This window comes from Ciconia boyciana, chromosome 3 (assembly GCF_034638445.1).
Source record: "Ciconia boyciana chromosome 3, ASM3463844v1, whole genome shotgun sequence".
Taxonomy (NCBI): Eukaryota; Metazoa; Chordata; class Aves; order Ciconiiformes; family Ciconiidae; genus Ciconia; species Ciconia boyciana.
Genome location: NC_132936.1, coordinates 4,303,923 through 4,325,858, shown reverse-complemented (window position 1 = coordinate 4,325,858; position 21,936 = coordinate 4,303,923). Strand labels below are relative to the sequence as shown.

The window sequence follows — 21,936 nt, the reverse complement described above, 5'->3', positions numbered from 1 at the left end:
ACGCATACAGCTTAGCAGAGTGATAAAGCATCAGCAGAGAGCAGCAATGGAAGAATCTATGCTTTTATTTATTTATTTCAGAAAAATACTTTTGTTGAGTTTATCACAAAAGTCATTTAACAACAAACAACAACAAACAAAATCCGTACAAAAACTTAAGTGACAGGAAGAATGACACAAACGGGATAAAATATCAGAGACTGTTACTTCCCCCCAACCCCTCCAAAATTAGGAAATTTGCACTAAAGCATAAATATGGAAGAACAGACATTTTCCTCGAGTTCCTTTGCTGAAGTTTGGTCCGTCGAGTTCAACATATTCAAAGAAAAACTACGTGCCTCTGCCTGCCTTTTACAACAGCCATTCTTCCCCACTGCCAGCGAAACCCCATACACAGCCCCGAGGTGAAGTAACATACTTCACAGTTTGAGTATAAAACCGACCAAACAAACCACCTATTACACACTCATGAAGTTTACCAGAAGGCTGTAAATCAAACCCCGTAATCTCCATCTACTGTTGACGCAAGTCGGGGTCCATCTACCAAGACTTCATCTAAGGCAAGAGACTGAGGCTGCTGTAAACCCCCATGCACTGCAGTAAAGGCAGGGTAGCTACAGGCTTCAAGAGTCACTTGGAGGCAAGGGGGAGGCATCCTAGAGTAGTCATTCTTCCCTCCAACCAGGAAGCCTACCAAAAATACATTTTAAAATGGTGAGTTAAGGGTAAGGAGACCTACAGGGGAACTGGAACCTGTCTTCTTTACTACTAACCCAAACATGATGAGTAAGAAGAAAGACTCCTAAACAACAAAAAAATAATGCAACCGTAATGCCCCATAACATAAGAGTCACTCAAAAATTATATGTGAAATGCTACATCTGTTCTTCCTCTGCCCCCTTCTCTTCCCAAGCCCATTCCCCAACTAAGACAAAAGACAGAACTACCGCTGGTATTTCACAGCTCGTCTAGGCTTGGGCAGGAAAACACTATGCTTCACACCAAAAATCACAGACTACTCAATCCCCAACCTTCTTAGGCTGGATAATGGACATAGAGCCAGCCCACAGGAAGGGTGCAAGCACTAGCGTTACACTGAAAGTAAGGACTTGCAGTTTTGCATAGTCTCTAACACTTGCTGCACTGTGGTGGACAAGAGCTCCTGTTCGGGGTTGGGTCTTTTTGGAGAAGACACAGGGCTTGACAAGATGGGGCACCAGAAGAGCACCCACTCAAGGAAAGTGGGCTCTCGGCATCTTTGTACGCAGAGTGGTCAAGGAAAGAGACTGACCACTAAGGGCTTGCAATGAAAACACTCTGGGGAAAAAAAAAAAGGCTCTTTGGGCTGAAGAGAAGGCTCGGTCTGCTGAGAAATGACATGGACGTAGAAGCAGTTACTGCGGGCTTGCAGCGGAGGGATGGTGCTCGCACTACAAGACAGAGACAGAAGCAGCCCGTGGCAGCCTCTCCAACAGAGGGTGGATCACAGACCTCTGGGATGACAGCGCATGTTGCATTACAGCAAAGGCTCAGCTCAAAAAAAAAAAAAAGACCCCAGGGATCCTGCCACGCTTAGGCATAACAGGAGAAGGATGGGCATTTCTGAGGACTAAAGATAGGGGAGGGCAAAAAAAGCCCCATCATCTATAGGTTAAAAAACATAAAATAAAAAAAAGAACACATGAAAATGCATCCAAAAGAAACTGTCCCTTTTACTGGTAGCTCTATCAAAAAGAAAACAAAAACCACATAAATGTAGCATATGTTGTACATACACTGTGAAGAGGGCGGGAGTTCAGCTACTGATATAGTACACAGATCAAGCGTACGAGAGACTACATGGCAACATAAGGCACTTGGGATACAAAGCATAATTAGCTACTTATGAAGACGCAGGATTGTGCAAGTGGAAAAGCTGCCTGAAGCGAAGCAGGCAGGAGGAATCATTCAGCAGCCAGTTTTTTGGGGGGACTGTATGTGTCACCTGTTAATAGAGCCAATACCTCAGCTGCTGCGAGGCACCAGCTTTGCAGAAAGGACCGGCTGAGGCTCTGGAGAGATGCCGGCCAGCAGTCGCTCTCGGAGGGCACGTGGCAGTGGATGGCTAGGGATGGGAAGAGGCAGGAGAAAGGAAAAACTTCTCACACTAGACCTTTTCCATGTCCTCCCTATCATAAAGCTCTTTTCCCCCTCTGATCACGCACCGCGGGTACTGTTACTGCCTCTGTTAGAGCCAAAATGTGTATTGTCAACCCGGCAAGGGCTACAAGGAGCAATTGCAAGATACCACCAAGGGTTCTGCTCCAAAGTCTCCTTCCTCAGTTCTCCTGAAAAAGGGGGGATCCCTCTCCTGCCAATATCTCTTGTTTGACACTCAGAGGTCGTGGGGATGGAGGAACAAGTGGAATTTGACCAACTGTCCTCACGTCCCAGCACATTTTCTCCCTCTGGTGCCCAACGTTAGCTGGGGCTTAACAAGGAGACAGGGAGGAAGGGACAAAAGACACCTACAGAAGGAGGAAAAAAAACCCGACCCAGCTCAAAGAGGGACAAAAAAAATCAACTGTCGCTTGTTTCCCAAAACATGAATAATGTGAAGGACGACTGTGCCAGCCTCAAGCTAGAACTGCACTCGGAGAGAGCCAGAGTTCAGCTGCCCGAAGGGCTGAGCAAGAGGCACGCTTAAGGACCATGTGCCTCCCTCACCTGCAAGGAAGGTGAACCTCAATCCTGGCTTGCATATCAAAGAGCACCTGAGCTCCCCGCAACTCTGTGCCCCCTCTTCTCACCCAGCCAAGGGAGCACACCACTCGCCTGCTCCTGCCACGGCGAAGGAGAACGAAAGCTACAGCCAGCTTCGCTGCACAAGAGGCACCAACAGCAAAGCCCAGCTACAGAAACTGCCCCGGAGGAGAGCTGTGGGGTGAGAGGTGCCCGTCTACTGCACGCCTACCAAATCTAGACTGGTGCACGGCACCCCAAAGAAGCTCAGCGAGCTGGCACTGACCCACAAAACCCTGGGCAGGAGATGCTGCTCCCCAGCAAAGAGGCAGCAGGGGACTGAGCTGGTGGGATCTGGGGTTCCCATGAATCTCCTGCCAGCTCGTACAGGTGGCAGCAGGCAGGAGCAAGAGGGAAAGTGGTCTGCAGCAACAGATGGCCTCTGAGGTAGATTTGAGACAACTCCATCTGCCAACAGCTATGTGTCACAGGTCAGGCTTTTCCTAAAATGCAAGCTGCTCCTTGCAGCCCCAGCTTCCTTCCCCTTCCCTGTCATCTCATTCACAGCTCCGAAAGGGATGAAGGGGCTAGGTTTTTTGGAAGAAACCCTGCATTTGATAGCACCTTGGGTGGATACAAGCTCTGTATCCTTTGGAAACAAAGAGTGAAGCTGATGGCTGCCGATGGCACGGCTGGACTGGTACGGTAGGGATGAGGAAGGCTAAGGCGACAGCATTAGCGGCACAGTCCCATTGATGCAAAACCCTTTGCAGCAGCCTGTTTGCTCATCTGGACGTGGTCACGAGCCATGAGAACACCAGGTCCACGAGGCACACACAAGCTGGCAAAGGGCCTGGGCTGACAGGAGCAAGGCCAGCGCTCAGAACGGGGCAGGACTCAGGGTTTCACGTGGACCTGAGGATGCTGCTGCCCCACCACAAGGCACTGCAAGCTGCAGAGCCCCGAGCCCAGCTCTTGGGGCTGGGAGGTCCAGAACAACTATGGGGCAGCTCATCTCCTGCAGCCAAGAGGGTAAGAGGGACCCAGCTGTACCAGAAGAGCTGGGGCAAACAGAGGCTAGAAGGTGGCTCCTATAGGAAGAGGGAACTTCTCACCCTTCTCCGCTGCCCGACTCTCCAAAATTAGCTCAAAACCAGGGGCCAGAGGAACCCCACTTAACCAGAAGTCCACCATGAGACAAGACATGGTTGAGGTTCCTCCCTCAGACCCTGGTCTCTACTTGCAGCACCACCATCCTGTGGCACTTGCCAAGTGCTGGCCAGACGTGCCCCAGGAGAGGCAACCCTCACCCAAGAGCACCCCTGAGCCTGAGGGTCACAGAGCCCCAGCGCACTTCGCCAGGAGCCTGTTCCCATAACAGACATGTGGTGCCTTCAAGCTGCCGTGGCCCTGACCCGGGGGCTCAGGGAAGCACTACGGAGAGAGGGGAGGAACATGCTGTAGAAGAAAAAAGGATTGCTTGGAACCATCTACGAGGCATTTGTAACAATAATCCAAAATCACCAAACACTAAAATAGAAAATAAAAAAATTGCACGCTGATTTACGATGAAACAGAGGAAGGCAAAAACAGGAGGGTTGGAAAAGGCTCCTACGAGGGGAAGGGAGCAGGGGAAAAGGACCTTTTTGGTTTTATTGCAAATGGTTCAAGAGAGTAAGAAAGGAAGGGAGGAGAGTGAGAGACACCTTGGGAAGATGCTGGTTTCCAAGCTGTTCAAGACGATGTTCGTGAGGACCGGGAGGAGGGGCTGCTTCTTAGTCCTGGTATCTCGCCCTCCTCCCCAGGAGACAAGCCTTTGCTTCTATGGTGATTTCAGCTTCTTAGTTCTTGGTGAGGTGCCATTCTCTGCTTTCACCACTCCGTTTTCATGGTAACCTGGGGATGGAGAGAGAAAACTTTGTCCCCTGCACAGGCCAAAACCTTAAACCCTCTTGGGGTTGGTCCATAAATATGGAAAAAAACACCACCGTGGGACGATCCTGCTGGGGACGTCCAGGCTCAGCACGGAGTGGCAGGAGGCACCGCCACAGCATCACCTGCAAGGGCAGCAGTCTGCCGAGGGGATGCTGAACCACAGGACCGATGCCTCCCATGGTGCCACCCCACGGCACGCCGGCCCCAGCACTCACCCGAGTCCCTCTTGAGCGGCTTGGCTTGCTGCTTGGCGCCGGCAGCGGCTCGCTTTCGACTGCTCTGCTCATTCCAGTACTCCCGCCAGCGCCGCAGCTGGAAGTGGATGAAGCGCCACATCACCGAGGCCTGGAAGAGGCACACCAACAGCAGCACACTCATTCTGGTAGGGGTGGAGAAGAGGCAGGCTGAGAACAGAGGACCGAGGCCACCGCCAGCCCAGCCTTCCACCCACACCGGGGCCAGTGGCTGAGGTCCCCCTGGGCAGCTGCACTGACAGCCGGAGGCAGGCACCATCCCTCCAGCCACCATCTCTGCTTTCCGCCATCTCCTGAGCTCAGGGCAGCCACTTCCCTTTCCCTCCCCACCACGAAGCTCTCAGGTGCTCAGGGCATTGCTGATTCTTAAGACTTTAGGGCAGGAATGGATGAAGAGGGTCATCTCAACCAGCACTGCCCAAACCACAGTCAAGGTAAGACGTCCCCAGCTGCTCCATACAACTAAAAGGTGGATATGGTTGGAAGGGAGCTAAGAAAGTCCTCCAAATCCTCAGGTGTTCCAGTAGTCCATAGCTCCAAAAACCTTGGGAATGACCAGGCACCTGTCCTAGCAACTTCTGAACTGAACCTACAGCTGCTGTATGGGTGAGAAAGGCTCCCAGTCTTGACAGACAGACTGCAAGGCATGAGGAACCCATCCCATCCTCTGCTTCCCACGTCAACAGGCAGCAAAACACGTCCAAGCAGAAGGGAAAACGCCTTTTCATTGACCACATCTGTGTAAGCACAGTTACGGGTGCAGAAGGGAAAGCCTGCAAGCCTTTCTCTATGATAGGCTCGTGCTTTATAACTTCATGCAATGAACAACTTATTTGCTGGCTTCTCCCTTCCGTCGTGGCTCCGCAGCCTTTAATCCCTCCTTGCTCCCTCCACACCCTCCCAACTCACTAGGACCTTCCCTAAAGGGAACCTAGATCAGATCTCCAAACTCAGCATTTCCAAACTCAGCAAAAACCACCTTGGGAATACACAACCAAGGAAGATATAGTAGGGGACATTCCTACCTGAAGAGGATATTGTTGAAGAGAAAGCTGAAGAAGTTCCCTCTCTCAGGTTCGAGGGCCTGGTTCTCCACCCGTGGCAGCCCGAAGCCAATGACCAGGATGTACAGGGTGAGGGTGAAGAGCCTGGTGACCACGAACACAACAGCCCAGACGTTAAACCTGCAGGAGAGCAAGCAGAGGTGTCAGCAGGAGCAGCCTCCAGCCTTGAGCTGGAAGGTGAGAACGAGCCCCCCGTCATTCTGACGGCTCTCCTGGGCATCGGAGGAGGGAAGCCATGGCCAGCTCGCCTGCTTACAGCTTCTCGTTGTTCTCATCCGTGAAGTAGACCAGCCGAGCCATGTGGAAGAAGAATTCGGCTAAGTACTGCAACAGCAAGAGGATCAGCCCCAAGCGTGTTAAGCTAGGAGGGAAGAGAAAAGCATCACTGGGCTGGTCAACCTTGGTCCTTCATATCCAGTGACAGCATCTCCCCTGCCACCCCTGCACTGCAGCAAGCACCAGCCCAAAGCCGGACCTCTCCGCAGCAGTAGGGATAGGATTGCGATGGGGGAAATCCCTGGCCCCAAAACACGAAAGCGGCCCAAACCAGTAGCAGAGCTGGGATGGGTCCAACACAAAGCCCTAACCACTGGCATCGCTGCTCTGTGCACACACTCAGAGGAAGGATAAGAGTTTGCCTGCCTGTGCTGTGCTGGAGAGCACCCCAGGGTGCTTCCCACACCCAGGGGAGATGCACCCATCAGTCTGTGTTTTGGGTCCCTGGTTAACATTTGCTTTGCAACGCCCTGTGAACAGAGACCGCCTGTGCACTTGCATAACACCGCTGCACTCCTTCAAAATCAGCTCCGTGGGTCTGTGAAAACTGTTTGACTAATGGCCCGCAGTCGGGAGGTTAACTTCAATACCATCTGCTTTTTAAACACTTGCCTTTATTCCCTTTAAGCCCCCCGCCCCGCTGAGACTTCCCGGGTGACTTGCACCGTAAAAGGACCTGCTCAGCCCCATCCGCGGCACGGGATGGGATGCCGAGGCAGCCGACTCACTTGAGGACGTACGCGCCGGCGATGTGCACCAGGTAGAGCGCGATGCACCGCAGCTGGCGGGGTATCTCCTCCTGGCAGGGGCAGAAAGCCACGTTAACCCCTCGCCCCTCTTCGCCCGCCCTTTCCTAAAGCTTGCTTTCCCCAAAGCCGGTGGGCAAACGGCCTCAAGCACCCCCAGGGCACAAGGGAGCACCCACCCAGCTCTCACCTTGCGAACTTTTTGGAAGTAGAGTTCCGGCAGGGCGTGCAGCCAGTACGCCAGCTGGCACAGGTAGAAAAACTTCACCTGGAACCTGAAACGCAGGGACGAGCCACATGAGCCAGCCCAGGGCATGGCAGGACCCCAAGGACCTGGGCACCAGGGAAAGTGCCCAGCCACACAGCACCAGGCAATCCCTCCACCACTATGAAGCCACAGGATTTAGGACGCATCATTTCTGGGCTCAAATTATAAGTTCAGCTGAGCTAGCCATGCCCAGGGTTTATCCGGCTGCTTGTGCCACGGTCTCCATGCTCTCAGCAAACCTCACTTTTGCAAAAACCCAAGAAGGGAGGATTATCCCCCACTTCTTTGTTTCTACTATGAAAAACAAACAGCAAAGCGACTTGCCTAAGGTCATGCAAGCAGTAAGCAGCCAGGATGAGTAACCAAGCCCGCAGGGCCTTCCTCATGGAGGAAACCCTCCGAGAACACCCTCCCCAGGGCCACAAATGAGATATCCCCCGTCCCCCGGGACCTCACTGCAGCATCCTTGCAGCAGGGTGCGTGCAAAGGGCATTGCACTGTCAGCACCCCGCTCCCAGCCGCAGGGAAACCCACATAGAGGAAGGAAGTGATCAGCCAGCCTGAGAACAAAATGCCCTTGCAAGTGCTTACGGAAGATAAACATGTGGGTAGTTTTCCCACAAACTCCGGGGGTTTGATATGTATCCTTCCTGAAAAAGAGAAAAGATGCAAGCCTTCAGCAAATGAAACAGGCAGAGCTTGGTTACAACAGGGTGGGCTAATGCTACAGTGAAACTAGGAACCGGGGATGACACCTGAGTCCTTTCAGCCTGCAATAAAAACTTTGTCCCCTGCACAAGCCACGGCTGAGCTCTCCAAAGCTCAGCCACATTCATGGGTCTCTAGCACCCTGCTCAAGTTTCATGAGGCCCCCGTGTCTGGGGGTTGAAAGCTGCTTGCTCGGTTGCACAGAGGGTTCCGAGTTCAGGATAGGATGTTTTGGGGTTTGGGCAATGCAAGAGGGATGCTCTGGAGGCACGGGGGCAAGATGTCAGTAGCATGGCTACAAGCAACTGTGTGCATGGTCCGGGGCGGCTTCTTCCCCACCAGCACTTCTGAAGCGAAAGGGGAACAGAAAACACCTACAAAAATAATTTAATATGTATTGCATAATTTAATTTTCCACCTGCCTGCATTCCCCTACAGCCTCTTGCCTTATGTTTGCAGGGCAGATTACAGGATGGGGCTCCCTTCTCGTTCCACACTTGCACAGCTCCTACCACAGAGGTGCTGCATTGGGCTTTGCAAAGAGATGTTGGCATGGAAAATTCATCTTGCCCAGGACCTATCTGTCACCATTGTCCATGCCCTGTCTGCCCTAAGCCCTTTTTTTGGTCGGGGGAGCCTGGGGAAAGTGCAAGTTCTGCAAAGGGTGACCTGCTCTGCACATGCAGGGCATTTGGGGAGCACACCATGGCACCACAGGTTTGCACAGGAGGCTGCCGCCCCGGAGCTGGTGAGGGATGGGTCTGGCGCTGGGTGAAGGCAGCCCAAAAACAGTGGCCTCGACTGTTTTGCCAAAGCTTCCCTCCCCACAGCCCTACGGGGCAGGAGCAGTGCCAGCAGATCCCCAGAAGCGCTGGCCTGGAGGGGGTAGCAGTCCTCTAAGGGAGGGCTGGCAGGAGCCCCCAAGCAGCAGGGAGGGGACCTGCCCCCGAGCATCCATCCCCAGTGCTGCCAGGGACCACAGCTGAACCCCAACGGCCACCGGCAGCAAAGCATCGGCATCGCTTCACACTGCCAAAATAGTTGTACCTCTCCGCTGCTGCCTGTTCTTCCCTCCCCCTTCCTCCCAAAAATGAAACATTTCCACTCCCAATTTTTCTCCCAGTGGTTGGTTATGGGTTGACACATCCCCAGTGTGACCCAAGGAGCGGCGTGGTTTCCCTGCTCTCAGCATTCCCCTCACCACCAGCTCACCAAGAGAGGGATCACAAGGAGAAGGATCACAAACATCCGCCCATTCACCCCACATCCCTGTAAAAGGCATCCAAAAACCTCAAGGCACTGAACTCAAATAAGGAGGAAAATAAGGCTGAGAAAGCAGGCAGGTCCCGGAGCAGTGGATGGAGATGACAGGGCCAGGCAGGATTTCTGGGGTCCAGCTCCGAAAATATTTTACAGCCCATTTGCTTGTGCCTTGCACGAAGCAGGAGAAGGATGTCCTGAAACTGCCCTCACTCTGTGGCTGGAAAGACCCACCACACCTGAAAACTAAATTTGCTGAAATGTGCCCGTCTTGGCCCAGAGGCTGGCTGGGGACTCTCCACTGCTGTTGGGGTTTTGTGCTCCAGAAACCCCAAATCCCACCCAGGGATCCCAAAGCCAGCCAGCCCCATGCCTTACCGTCACCACGACGTACAAGCACCAAATCACAGAGGTGAGGTGGAAGGCAACCAGCTGTCCTGATTCATTGAACTTGCTGTGTTTGACCTTGGAGAGATGGAGACGCCTGTTGATTTTCTGGGAAGGAGAAAAGGGAGAGAAAAGGAACAAGAAAACATGAGCCACTGGGTCAACAACTCTCCCTCCTCCTCCTCCTCCCCATCCCAAGCAGCCCCCAGAGATGAAGGCTCAGTCATCACCACCCCAACTCCCAGACCACCACCAGAGCAGCATTAAATTGCAGCAGGACCACATCCCCCCGGGGTACTTGAGATATTTTGGCGACTCGAGACACTGAACAGCACTCACGTCCAGGGCGTACTCCTGCACCACTGCATGCAGGATGATGGCGATGAAGATGTAGAAGAGGATGGTGACCAGATCCTTCAGCCCATAGTGATACTGGACCAGCTCCCCCTCTGCAAAGAGACCAAATGGTCGGTCAAGTGCCCCTGACCCAAACGATTTCCACGTAAGGGCTTAAGAGTTAGTGGGGGCAGGGGGCTATTCCCAACACGCAGCTTGGATGGGGCCACCAGAGAGAGGTGGAAGCAGAGAGAGGTCATGACTGTGCCAGTGGCTGCAGGGCTGGAAAAGAGGGCTCTAGCCTGAGTCAGTTCATCGGCAGAGTGGATGGTTTCCCCTCTAGTAGTTCCACACCTCAAGGGAGGTGACGCTCAGGACACTTCAAGCTTCTCCTGCCAGATGTGAGGGACAGACCGGCTGTGGAGATGGGAATTTATCAGCTTGGAGGCACGAAGACATGGAAGCAGCACTGAAGGTGATGGGATCAGGGACACGCCACTGGGAGCATTAGGGCTCGGGATGGGATTTCCACCCCCTCGGTTAGCATCCAACACCCAGTCTCTCCCACTCACCCCCGAAAGCTGCTGGAGCAGGATTCAGCTGCCTAAATGCAGACGCCATGTGCTATTAGGAGATCGGAGACAGCAGCACGGGGCTGGCGGATGAGAAATAGGACCCATGGGAGGCCCTGCTCTTCTGGAGCAACAGGAGACCCAACTGCACCCAAAAATAACCCCAGACGTCTGCATTTAGGCAACTATTTGCAGCCCTGCAGCTTATGGGGAAGAAGCAGAGTCGGGAAAGCTGCTGTCCTCGTGGCACCCTGCAGAAAGCACGGCGATGCGAAGCTCAGCCCACCCCCAGCTGTCCCTTACCCTGATCATCCTCTCCTAACACCAATGCTGGAAAGCGACTTGTCCGTCACCAACCCTGTTTACCCTTGAACAAAGCTTCAGTCCAGATTTCTAAGATTTGAGGTACATGAATAAGGTTAGAATAGGATTTATGAAAACACCTGACGTAAGGATGTGAAAACACCTGGTCCTTAAGAGCCCCCCAGCTGGGTGCTGTGCAAACCCAGAGGTAAAAACATTGCCTGTATCACAGAGCTCATAACCCCAGTGTAAGATAAAAGAATTGCAAGACTAAAGAAAATAACATTATGCACCTGTGCGACTGCTCTGCCTCCTCTCCTCTCTCTAGGGCATTTCAGAAGCTGCTCTAGTAGTAGCCGTGCGCGCGCTGAGCGCAGGAGACGAGAGCAAGATCTGCCAGCTGACAGGCAACAGCATCCTTGTTGTGAGGGATGTGAAACAACCTCGGAAAAATCCACGTGAGCAATAACTCTTCCTCCGAGCAAGCTTGCTGCACCAAGGTCTCTCTCCCCACGGCCTCGGCTGGCTCATGCCCTATATTGATACCCCGATACCTGGTCCTGGTGAGATGGTTATGTGCCCCCCCCCCCCCGAGATTTCTGGTATCAGGAAAGAATAAATCACTTAACACAACGGCAGCGGATGTTGAATGGACTGTGCCATAGGGGAGCATGGACCACAATTTAATCTGGAAGCTGGATGATGTCTTCAACTATAATGTTCAAAGATTTTAAGGGCAGACCTTTTAACTTCCACATGTCTGCCTCATTGTAGTTTCACTAATCCCAACAACCCTGCTCTTCCCTTGGATGATTTCTCAAACACTTCTAATTAACTGCAGTTTTCTGCCACCAAGCCAGGCTCCGTGTCCCGGGTGTTTGGCTCATCCCGAGCCCAGGGCTTTACCCAAACCACCTCCTGCTGCCCCCACGCCGGTGCCCAGGTTGCTGCCAGCCCCGGAGGGGCTCTTGGCTAGGAAGGTAGCTACTAGCAGCCAAAATACAATCAGGGACCGAGCCTCCAGCTGCCTCCCGCCTGGGAGCTGGGACACATCCTCTGGTCCATCAGGCTTAGACCTGCGCCAGCTCAGAGCCTCCTTGAATTACTCTCCATGTGCATCAGGACCATAAGCTGCCTGGAGCAGGGATGCTGTCCACCATGCGCATCTCTGCACCCTCACCTTGTGCCATCCCCAATAAATAAAGCGAGACAGGAATTATCTGCGCAGCCCCTACTGCTTAGCAAAGAGCTAAATCCCTCCTGCTCCTCGGCAGGGCACAGAGCTACTCTGGGCATGCAATCAGGCAATTTGATCTTGCCTGACCAGGCTTGGAGGAGGATCCTCACCCTGCACAGCACACAGAGTGGCCTGAGCATAGCAGAAACAGGGTAGAGAGGAAGCCCTAAAACCCCCTGGAAAACATTTCTTCCCAATCCCAGCAGCACGAGGGTTGGCAGACACAATCAGCGTGCTCTGAACCATTCAAACTTTTCTTTTCCCCCATATATCTTATTTTTAAAATCTCCTTTACTACCAGACAAGGGCCCAAGCAACATGCATCCGTAGAGGGTGAGCCCAGGCCAGCTGGCAGTGAGGGTTTGGGGCAGACCAGGACTCAACCCTCCCCTTGGGGTATCCGCAGCGGCAGCACCTCTTACCTGCTGTAGGCACGCTAACGTTATACTGAGGTAAGATAAACAGGAAGGCAGTCTTGGCTGTAACCTGTCAAAGACACACAGAGGGGAAAAAAAACCAAATCAGTTGTTAAATCCATTCCTCTGCCACCACTTACTCCCCTTTCCTACCGTGCTGGGTAAGGCAAATTGTCCAGGGAGATACGCAGGCACCGGCTTCACTCACAAAAGTGTCTTTCAGCAAGAGGATTGCTAGGGAAGAGGTTTGCCAACAGGGCCTTGGGATTTGGGAAGGAGAAAGGGGTGGATAAAAGAGGGAGAACCTCTTTTAAACCTGGAAAAGCAATGCAGCTGAAAAGCCACCAGCCAGCCTGATGGGGGAAGCTCCCCACTTCCCCTCAAGGATGAGCATCCCTCCAGTACCATGGACCATCGTCACGTGCGACCCGCTGGTCAGGGGACACCGGGAGCCCAACCCAGCATGCCATTTGTGTGAACTAAAGCCATCCCTCATTCCCATCCACTCCGGGCAGCCATGCCAGGAGCCCAGCCTGGGTAGAAATGACAACATCCAGCACCTGAGCAAGATCAGTGGCTTCAAAGCCCCATGGGCTATGCATGGATTTAGCCCCCGCGTCTTTGCGGAGACTCTTCTAGTAACGGCAGCCACAGGACCGGTGAGGCCAGACCCATTTAGAGACAGCACAGGCATTTGCAAAGGTCCCACGGGGCAGGGGAAAAGCAGCTTTGGCAAAAGAGCTGAACCTGGTGCTGGCCGCGCACGAGATGCCAGCCGCGTAACCAGCATCACAGGCTGGCCCAAAAAGGGGGAAAAAAACCCCAAACCCTGGGATGAGACATCAGGTCCCCTACAAACCAGGGCTGTGCTGCTTCGCTCTTCATTTATTGCTTTGAATTCAAGGGAATGGCCCTCCCCAGCAGTGAAGCAGGAGGCTTCATGGGGACGGGGCAGAGCCGAGCATCCCATCCCCGTGCATCTGCGGGACACCCCAAAGCAGCATCTCCGAGACTGATGAATCCCTGGCCCGGGTCCACAGCAAAACCCAGCGCACAGACGTCCGACGCCAACCTCCATCCATGCCTTCATCTCGTCCAACCCCACACCGGCAGCAGGTCACTGGAGATTTTTACCTTTCCGATGGCTCCTCAGCCACCCCTCCAACACTTTGCAAGCGCCCAGCCTCATACGCAACCAGCCCAAAAAAATCCCATGCCCATCGAAGGCCGATGGAGATGAGCTGCATTTCACACAGACGTTGCTGCAACCATTTCAGAGCCGCAGGCTATTAAAAACCTGGCTGGAAATATTGCTTCACGTCTTGCAGGACATAGCTGCGGGGGGGACACGGGGGCTTTGCCAAGTGTTCCCGTCCCGCCCCCACGAGCATTGAGCAACCGGCCGGCGGCTCCGCTCTGCCGTGCAGGCAGCGCTGCCCATCCTCTTGCAGGCCTGGCTGGGGGATAGCAAACTCCACGGTGTGTTTTCATTATGTTTGGGGATTATTTCCCCCCCGCCCCCCCCCTTAAAAAAAAAGAAATCCCACATGTTGTGCTCTGCTTGTGGAGGAGTAGATGCAGGAAGTGCTCTGCCAAGGGAGATGGAGACCATGGGCAGTGTTTGGGGTGGTAATGGAAAAAGCGCATCACCTGGCCTCAAGCTGGCTTAAGGAAATAATTCTGGCTCTTGCAAACCTTGCTGGCTAGGAAAGCAAAGTTGCTTCATCCTGGAGCGGTACAGCACAACTGGGACCTGGACTCTACATCCAAACCTTGTCACAAGCTGGCGCAGGACATGAAACAAATGCATGAAGCCGGCGGTGGCCGTGATGCTGCAGGGACGGGCGGCTGTGTCATGGATGTGCCGACAGCAGCAGGCACTGAAGGTTTTACATCCTACCCAAGCACCTGGCTGATATCCAGAGGTGTAAACAGCTGGAAACAAGGCATCACCTCCAGACGAAGTCTCCTAATCCACCAGAGGGGCCATAAGCCAGACTTGTGGGTCTGAGAAAACGACTTCAAAGCATCTCCAGGGTGGGGAGCAATGCCCGCACGGTGCTCAGCCCCCACACTGTTTGCGAGGACTCTCCTAATCTTATTTTCTGGAGGGCCTGGTAGGAAGATTTCCTCCATCCACTCGAGGATCAGTCAATGTTTTGGCTCATCTCCACACCTGCCTTTGCTTCCCGCGGGCCAGAGGACCACCGGCAGCTTTGGGGGCCACCTCTGCACCCCTTCACCTCTCCACCTTTCATTACAGAGAGGTAACGGGTTGTTTTCTAAAGCCTACATAAAATGTTTTACAGCCCAAGATCAGTGCAACCTCCTGGATGTAGGCAGGCATCCCAACAGACCAATTTCCAGAGAAGAACTGCCTCCCTCCTCCACCTGATGGATGGGGAAGCCAAGACACACACCTGCAGCCACTAAGGGCCACAGCGGCAGCTCTGGGGGACAAATTTGAACCTCCAGGCATCCAACCTCCCCATCCACCTCCGGACATCTCACAGACCTTACGCAGAGGGGAGGTCTCCTCTCGGGCATCAAAGGCGTTCCTTTCTCCTGCAACCAGTCAGGAAGTGTTCACACTGCCCATGGAAACATCTGCACCCTGCCAGTCCCTGCACATGCCCCCCTGTGGGCACCAGCAGGACTTTAATGGCCAAGGCAGCATTTTCAGAGGTGGGTCTCTGGGCTTTCCAAGGGCTCAAGAGACTGGTTGCATCTCATTTTGAGAGCACTTACACCTCCATGCTTTCCTTGCTGCAATCGCACAAGAAACCCAGAACAACGCACTTATCATCCGGCTTAGCTCTGTCCTCCAAGACTCACCACCCGTGAGGCCACCAGGGTCCTGATCACACCATACACCCTTGGCCGGGTCACGTCCACCTCCTTGCCACCACTGCGAGGACATCTCAGTTCAGATAGGAAAAGAGTTGTAGTTTCCAGCAGCCAAGGCAGATGGAGCACAAAACGCATGGGATGAACCACCTTGAGCAGGACACTGGTGACATCCCTCCATCCTCGAAGGTGAAGGACACCCTGCACATCCATGGAGGGACCCGCATCTTTTTGCCACTGCTCACAACACGCCCCTTACTGGCGGGCATGGAGGGTTAGGCGACTTGATCGAGGTCGTAGCTGAGTTCCATCAAGTGAACTTCAGGCTCCAAAATCCCGTGCTGTAGCCGTATCCACCACAGCATCTTCTCCACCACATCAGCTGGGAGCACCTGCAGTGCCCCCATTGCTATACAGCCCTGCGTAGCGTATAGAGACAGAAACACCACCGAGCAGCTTAAGCCTCCTGGAAAACAGGGAACACTTGAACCATGACCTCCAGCAACACCACCTCCAGCTCCCCCGCAAGGCCGAAATCATGTTTCCGTGGCTCGGGAAGGAGCGACGAGCACTGGGGACGGCAAAGCTTTAGAGCTCACATCAAGCGTTTTGCAGGCAGCCAGAGAAAGGAGAAGTTTGTAACAGGAAGAGCAACGTGAGGATTATTCAGAGGCACAAGACGCTCGCTGTCTGCTTGCTCTGAAACAAGATGCTGGTACAGGACAGGAAGCACCAGGCACACTCCTGCCTCGCAGGGCAGCGAGCAGAGCTGGAGCTGCTGCAAAACTGGGCTCCAGCTGGGCAGAACTGGGCATCTCCAGGTATTATTATATTTTTTTTGGTTATACCGTGAGGCCACCTCCTCAACCTGCTTCTTTGGTTTTCCCCTCTTATCTCCAGCCTTTTCTCAAGGCAGCCAGAAGTCCAAATCCTACAAAGCATCACCATGACTCGGGCAGGGATTTTTATAGGGTCTGAGAGGGATTTATCTGCATGGGACAAGCTGAGTGGGGACCACATAGGAAAGGCTGTATATTCCTCATTCGCTCCCTGCCCTGCATTAAGGGCACCTCCATGCAACCCACCACTGCCCAAGGGGATGAGGGAGATGCTCCTCATCCTGGCCTCATCCTGCCTGGCATGAGGGATGTGGCTGAACCAGCTAAATCTGGGAAGCAGTTGTCCTGGGGGGGTCTCTACAGCCACGCAAAGGGAACAACATCTCCAGCAGCGAGCGAGTTTCTAGCGATTAACGACACTAACCCGAGGCCCAAAGGGCAGCCGGACAGTGAAGAGGCAAAACCCAACGCATCCATCAAGACCCCCAGTTTCCTGCGATGCTCAGAGCAGCTGGGACAGGGCTCAGGCTGTTTCTCATGGAGCAACACGGCCAGACATCAAATCAGCGCATCTGCTTCACGGCCCTCGAAGGCAGGGTGATGGATAAAGCCAAATCCCGGCACTACTATGCATTTACTATGCATCTACTATCCACCACTATGCATCTACTCCCCGATAATGCGGCGACTGGAAAAATTCACACCCCTGCTAGCCTGGAGTTTGCTGCCTAATACAAAGCAGCAAAGCTCCCCCCGCTCCTTTTAGAAGACGCTGCTTTTTCCCTGCCACAAAACGCTGTAAGAGTCCAAACCAAAATCCCAATTCCACTTTTGCAGGCATGCAAGTGGCTTTTAATAAAGGCATCTAAGCACTCGCACCCAGGCAGCTTAGCACCTCTCCCAAAATCTACCTGCTGCGACTCTCAAGCCCTAAGATTTTGAGGAGCAAGGGATAATTTTTGAGCATGCTTTGCAGAGAGGTACCAGGTCACCCTCTGAAATCCAGTTCCCTTCCCGATAGCCTCAGCCCGGCAGGATTTGTAGGATCTGTGCTGTCTTCACCCTGGCCGGGAGCCCCCAGGCATGCAGCCGTCCTGCTTGGGTTAAAACTGCTTCGGAGGAAGGAAGCGGCTTCAAACCTCTGGCGGGGGAGGCTGGGGGAGTTTCTGCAGTCTGAGCCGGGAAAATATTTCCAGGACTTGAAAAACAACTCAAACTAATTAAAGATAAAATGCTGTCCAAAGGCTTTTCTCACAACTTAGGGTTCACCCCCCCACCCCCCCAGCAGCTGGAGTGTTTATTGCAAGAAAAAAAATCGTTGATCCACAGTATGGATTGACACAGGCCCTATATGTAAACTAAAGACCAAACTTTGGACCAAAGCCTTTAAAAGTAAACAGCCGGCTTCAACAAAAAACCCTCCCCAAGGGCGGCGCAGCCCCTCTGCTCGCACACGCTCGTCTCCCAGCACAACACGATTATCATCGCCTTGCGCTCCCTCCCGTTTATTCCCTTTTTAAAAGCAGACCTAAATCCTGCCCCCCCCCCCCTTTTCACCCCCCCTACTCTCCCCCAACTATTCAGCCTTTAAGCCACTCGCGTGCCTCAGTTCCCACATCTGGCAAAGACCGGGGGAGGCAGAAACATGGTTTGTTTTCCCTCGTTAATGACGGGAAGGCCTTAATTTTTGCAGACTACTACGGAGGGGAAAGTATATTTAGCAGGAAGCCTGGAAACAGCAGCTCATTCGTCAGCCGCCTTCGTTTCACAGTGTCACAACCTGGTGTTTGGGAGACTGTGACTCACTGCCACAGCTCTGCGCGCAGGGGAAAGCCCTGCAAGGGCATGGCATCTCTTATAATATTATAATACAATGTTTTATAACTTTATTACCATCATCCCATGCATAAGCATCAGGACCTGTCCTCTGCTTTGTCCCTGAGCTCGTGGCAGCCAGTTGTGGGCATAAAGGAGAAATAAGACTAAGCCTCAGTTTCCCGATCTTACAGAGATTGTGACAGCAGCCCTCATTTAATATAGAAACCCGCCCAAAACCAGCGAGGTCTCCCCCAGATTCAACCCACACGGAGGCTGATCGATCCGACGCTGCGCACAAGAGCCGTCCCAGATGGGACACAGGTCACTGGGCAGCTGCAGGTTAAACCCAGCCTGGCCTTGGCTTCGTTTTTCTGCAAAGCAGGGTGGAAAAAGATATGCAAAGCGATTTCTGCGTGAGGATGGAGAGCACCTGCTTCGCGTTTCTATATGCGGTCACTTAAAATGGTTTTTGACCCCCCAAAAAAGGGGAGATTTTTTTTTTCTGGGCTCCAGCTCGCTCATGGATGGAGTGGCCACGCACATGCAGCAAAATCCCTCCCTGGCACCAGGGGTGTTTTCACACCCTGAAGGCTTAGGGCAGACCGGGAAGGCAGAAATCCCCACAACGCCCAGCTCAGGATGGCTCCTTTTGGGGGAACCCCCTCCAAGTCCTGGGCTTCCCTCCCTGAGCAACGCTCTGATCATCTTAAACATGCACGATACCCAAATAAACAAGTCCATCACACTCGTAAGACCAGCGAGCAGCCTCCTGCCGTGCTCTGTGCCCCTAAATCCCCTCCCTGGAGCTCGGACGGTGCTAGCGGCGCAGCCGGCAGCGAAGCCAGGCATTAAGCAAGATGCAAACAGTATCTCCATCGCGACCGGTACCCTGCTGCGGAGGAATTACCGGGCTAGTGGAGCCATTGATCCGTTTGGATGGGGAAGAGGTTACACACCCAAAAGGATGCTCAAGGCGTACCTCGCGCTGTGCTTGGGGAGGGGGAGACCCGCGGCAGCCTTCGAGCATCACCGTGAGCATGGTGCCGGAGCAAGCAAGCACTCAAGTCCTGGGGGCTGCCTGGGAAAAGGTTAAAACTCCTGTTTGTGCCTCCCCAAAGAAACCTCCCCTGCAGGAAACGGCCTATTGTGAGCAGGATTCGGCCGTTTCCGCTGAGCCTGAGCTCGGCCGTGGCCACCGGCATCGGGGAAGGTGGGAGCCCGGCAGCAGGGCGGGAAGCAGGGCGGTGAGGAGGAGAAGGGATGGCGACATGTCCTCCCCACCATCACAGAGGAGGCATTGAAAAGGCATCGAAAGGCGGAAATATCTGAGCTGCCACCAAAATTCACCGTAGAGATGGTGCAAATGGGCATGGATGGTTTGGAGGGCTGGGAAAGAGCAGAGCCCGATTTCTCCTCCAGGGGAAAAGAAAGCAGAAGGAATAAATAAATTAAAATAAAATAACCGTAAGGACCAAAAGAGTTGTCCCAAACCCCATGCTAAGGGAAAGACGAGGGCAGATGCTGCCGAGCGGGGATGCAGCCACGGTGGTGCAGAGGGAGGAGCGCTGAAAGCCACCCCAGCACGGCAAGCACCGTCTCCCCGAGGTCTGCCGGGAGAGTGGCGGCACCAGCAGGAATTTGCTGTCTCTCAACCAGGGGAGATTTAATTAAAACATAGTTAAAAAAAAAAAAAATCAGAAACACCGCAAAACCCTCCCTGCCACTACCTCCACGGGGGGTTTCATCGCATCGCTTTTCAAAACCGCCCTCGGAGCATCACGTCAACCAAAAGCCCTCGCAGCAGTGAGCCTGGGTACCACCTCTCTGGAACGGGGTCCCCAGCACGCAACCGCAGGCACCAACACCCCGAAAAAAACAGCTGTGGGGAGAAACCCTGACAGAGATGCAACCTCAGCGACTTTTTTTTTTTTTTGAAAGTACGACTATGAAACTTGCAGCCCAACTTTGCAGCATTTGCATATGGTTTTGGAATACAGCTGGCCCTCTTGGGTTAGTTCTGAAACCACCCCCCGACCCTTAAATAAATATATATATACGCACAAACACATCGAAAGGGTTTTGTGCACTGGAAGCGATTTGCTCATTCAATGCATTTGCAGAAAAAAAAAGGGGGGGGGGAGAGAGAAGAAAAAAGAAGGGGGCTGCCACCAGGAGGGTATTAAGGAAATGGATTTCCTCCTCCTGCGATTTGCTACAGAAGGAGCCTTTCCTCCTCCGCCAGGCCCCCCGGCCACCCCTTTCCCGTCCGGATTTGCTTTGAAACGTGGCACTGCGCTGAAGGGGAGGGTTTGCGCGGGGGAAGCAGGGGGGGGTCCAGTCCGGCCGAGCCGCTGACCACGGCTCGCAGCCGCCTGAGGTGCCTCCGCGTAGGGTGCCCGGAGCCGAACGAAGCTGCACGAAGCTGCACGGCGGTGGTGGCCTCCAGCCCTCCCCTGTCTCCTCCCCGAAAGAGGAAAGGAAAAAGCAAGCTGGGAGGGAAGGAGATGGGAGCAGGGAGAGCGCGGCATTCCCAGCATGGCTCCGCACGGTGCTGGGGCGGTGGCGGGGCAGTGGCCTTCCCGGGGGGCTCTGGCCACCCCGGCTGGCCGAAGGTTTCCCGCGGAGTGGCCAGGGATGCCTTCTCACGGCCCGCAGCGGGGCGGGATGGCCGGGATGGGGAAAGGCCGGGGAGCCGCTGGTGTCTGCACGAGGCCCAGGAGCCCCCGGTGCTCGTCCCACGGCGTAGGGTCAATGGGCTGCAGAGAAAACACCTGGAAAAGGGCTAACGTTAAAAAAAAAAAAAGGGCAAAAAAATACTACCCTCATTTCCAATAGCTGGAAATATCAGTGAGGGTTTGGCTTCTCCCTGCATGTGGCCAGGCGGCCAATGCACCCCTCCATGCTCAGAAGTTGTGTGGGGCAGGGATTGTCTCCAGCAGCGGTGGTGGGTTTGCAGGAGAAGGGGGGTCACCACCCCTGTGCTCCCCCTTCTGCAGCTGGGGACCCCGGGCAGGGCTGGGGGTGGCAGAAGGATGTGCCACCCCAAAAACCAGCACCAGGCTGGATCCCCACGGGGATTTTGGGGGGGGACACACACACGACGCCTCTCCACTGGTGGGAGAGAGATGGGGAATGAATGGGGCGGCACTTGGCACCCCAGGGATGGAGGGGTCCCGCACCCCATAGCGGGACGGGGTCACCCCGCAGGGGTGCAGCACCCCGGACACCCCCTGAGCAGAGGCAGAGCCGGGGGGTGGTGGGTGGGGGCACCCCGTGCAGCACGGGGGGGCACCCGGGACGCCCCGTCCACAGCGGGGGTGCACACGGGTGGGGGACACACACACAGCCGGTCCCGGGTGGGGCTGACCCCGGTGGGGGAGGGTCTCCCCGCGGGAAAGGCGGAGTGGTGGTGGGGGGGGGGGGTCTCACCTCGAACATGAGGGCGATGAGGACGCTGAGCACCAGGCAGAAGCCGATGTCGGCGTGGTTGTGGATGAGGAACTCCTGGCTGAAGAGCGGGTGGCTCTTGGCCCGCCGGCGGAAGGCCATAGCCGCGCCGGGAGGGGAGCGGAGCGGAGCGGAGCGGAGCGGGAGCCGCCGCCCGCCGCCCGCCGCCGCGCAGCGCTGCCAACTTCCCCGGGCCCCGCGCAACTTCGCGGAGCGCCGGGACGGCCCCGCGCAGGCGCCGCCCGCGCCGCCGCCTGACCCCTCCCCGCCGCCGGCCCGGCCCCGGCCCCGGCCCCGGCCCCCGCCTCCCGGCCGCCGCCGCCCGCCCCTGTCCGCAGCCGCTGCCCCACGCGGGCCCCGGTGCCGCGGGGCTCGGCAGCCGCCTGCCAGCCGCGCAGGGCCGCATCTGCACCCGCCCGCCGTGCGTGTCTGGGCGCCCGCTGGCGTCTGCACCCACCTACCGTGCGTGTCCAGACTCGCACCCGCATCTGCACCCACCTAC

General features: G+C 54.8%; 1 protein-coding gene across 1 annotated transcript; it reads right to left on the bottom strand.

Annotated features, from left to right (window-relative positions):
• Nucleotides 1-1,694: 1,694 nt before the first annotated feature.
• On the bottom strand, nucleotides 1,695-21,678 carry TRAM2 (translocation associated membrane protein 2). Its single transcript, XM_072858287.1, has 11 exons — nucleotides 21,417-21,678; nucleotides 12,490-12,553; nucleotides 9,959-10,068; nucleotides 9,611-9,727; nucleotides 7,856-7,914; nucleotides 7,187-7,271; nucleotides 6,979-7,049; nucleotides 6,231-6,335; nucleotides 5,936-6,094; nucleotides 4,872-5,035; nucleotides 1,695-4,617 (listed from the first exon to the last, which is right to left on the bottom strand). Exons 1-11 carry the CDS (start codon nucleotides 21,534-21,536, stop codon nucleotides 4,544-4,546), a joined length of 1,128 nt encoding a protein of 375 aa, XP_072714388.1. The 5' UTR covers nucleotides 21,537-21,678; the 3' UTR covers nucleotides 1,695-4,543.
• Nucleotides 21,679-21,936: the final 258 nt, after the last annotated feature.

What these genes read in the sequence shown, in the direction of transcription:
- TRAM2 (XM_072858287.1), bottom strand. Translation starts at nt 21,536, where the DNA reads ATGGCCTTCCGCCGGCGGGCCAAGAGCCACCCGCTCTTCAGCCAGGAG. An exon ending in TACCCACATGTTTATCTTCC is followed by an intron (nt 7,272 to 7,855) that starts GTAAGCACTTGC and finishes CCTGCGTTTCAG; the next exon opens with GTTCCAGGTGAAGTTTTTCT. An exon ending in GCCGCTCAAGAGGGACTCGG is followed by an intron (nt 4,618 to 4,871) that starts GTGAGTGCTGGG and finishes CTCCATCCCCAG; the next exon opens with GTTACCATGAAAACGGAGTG.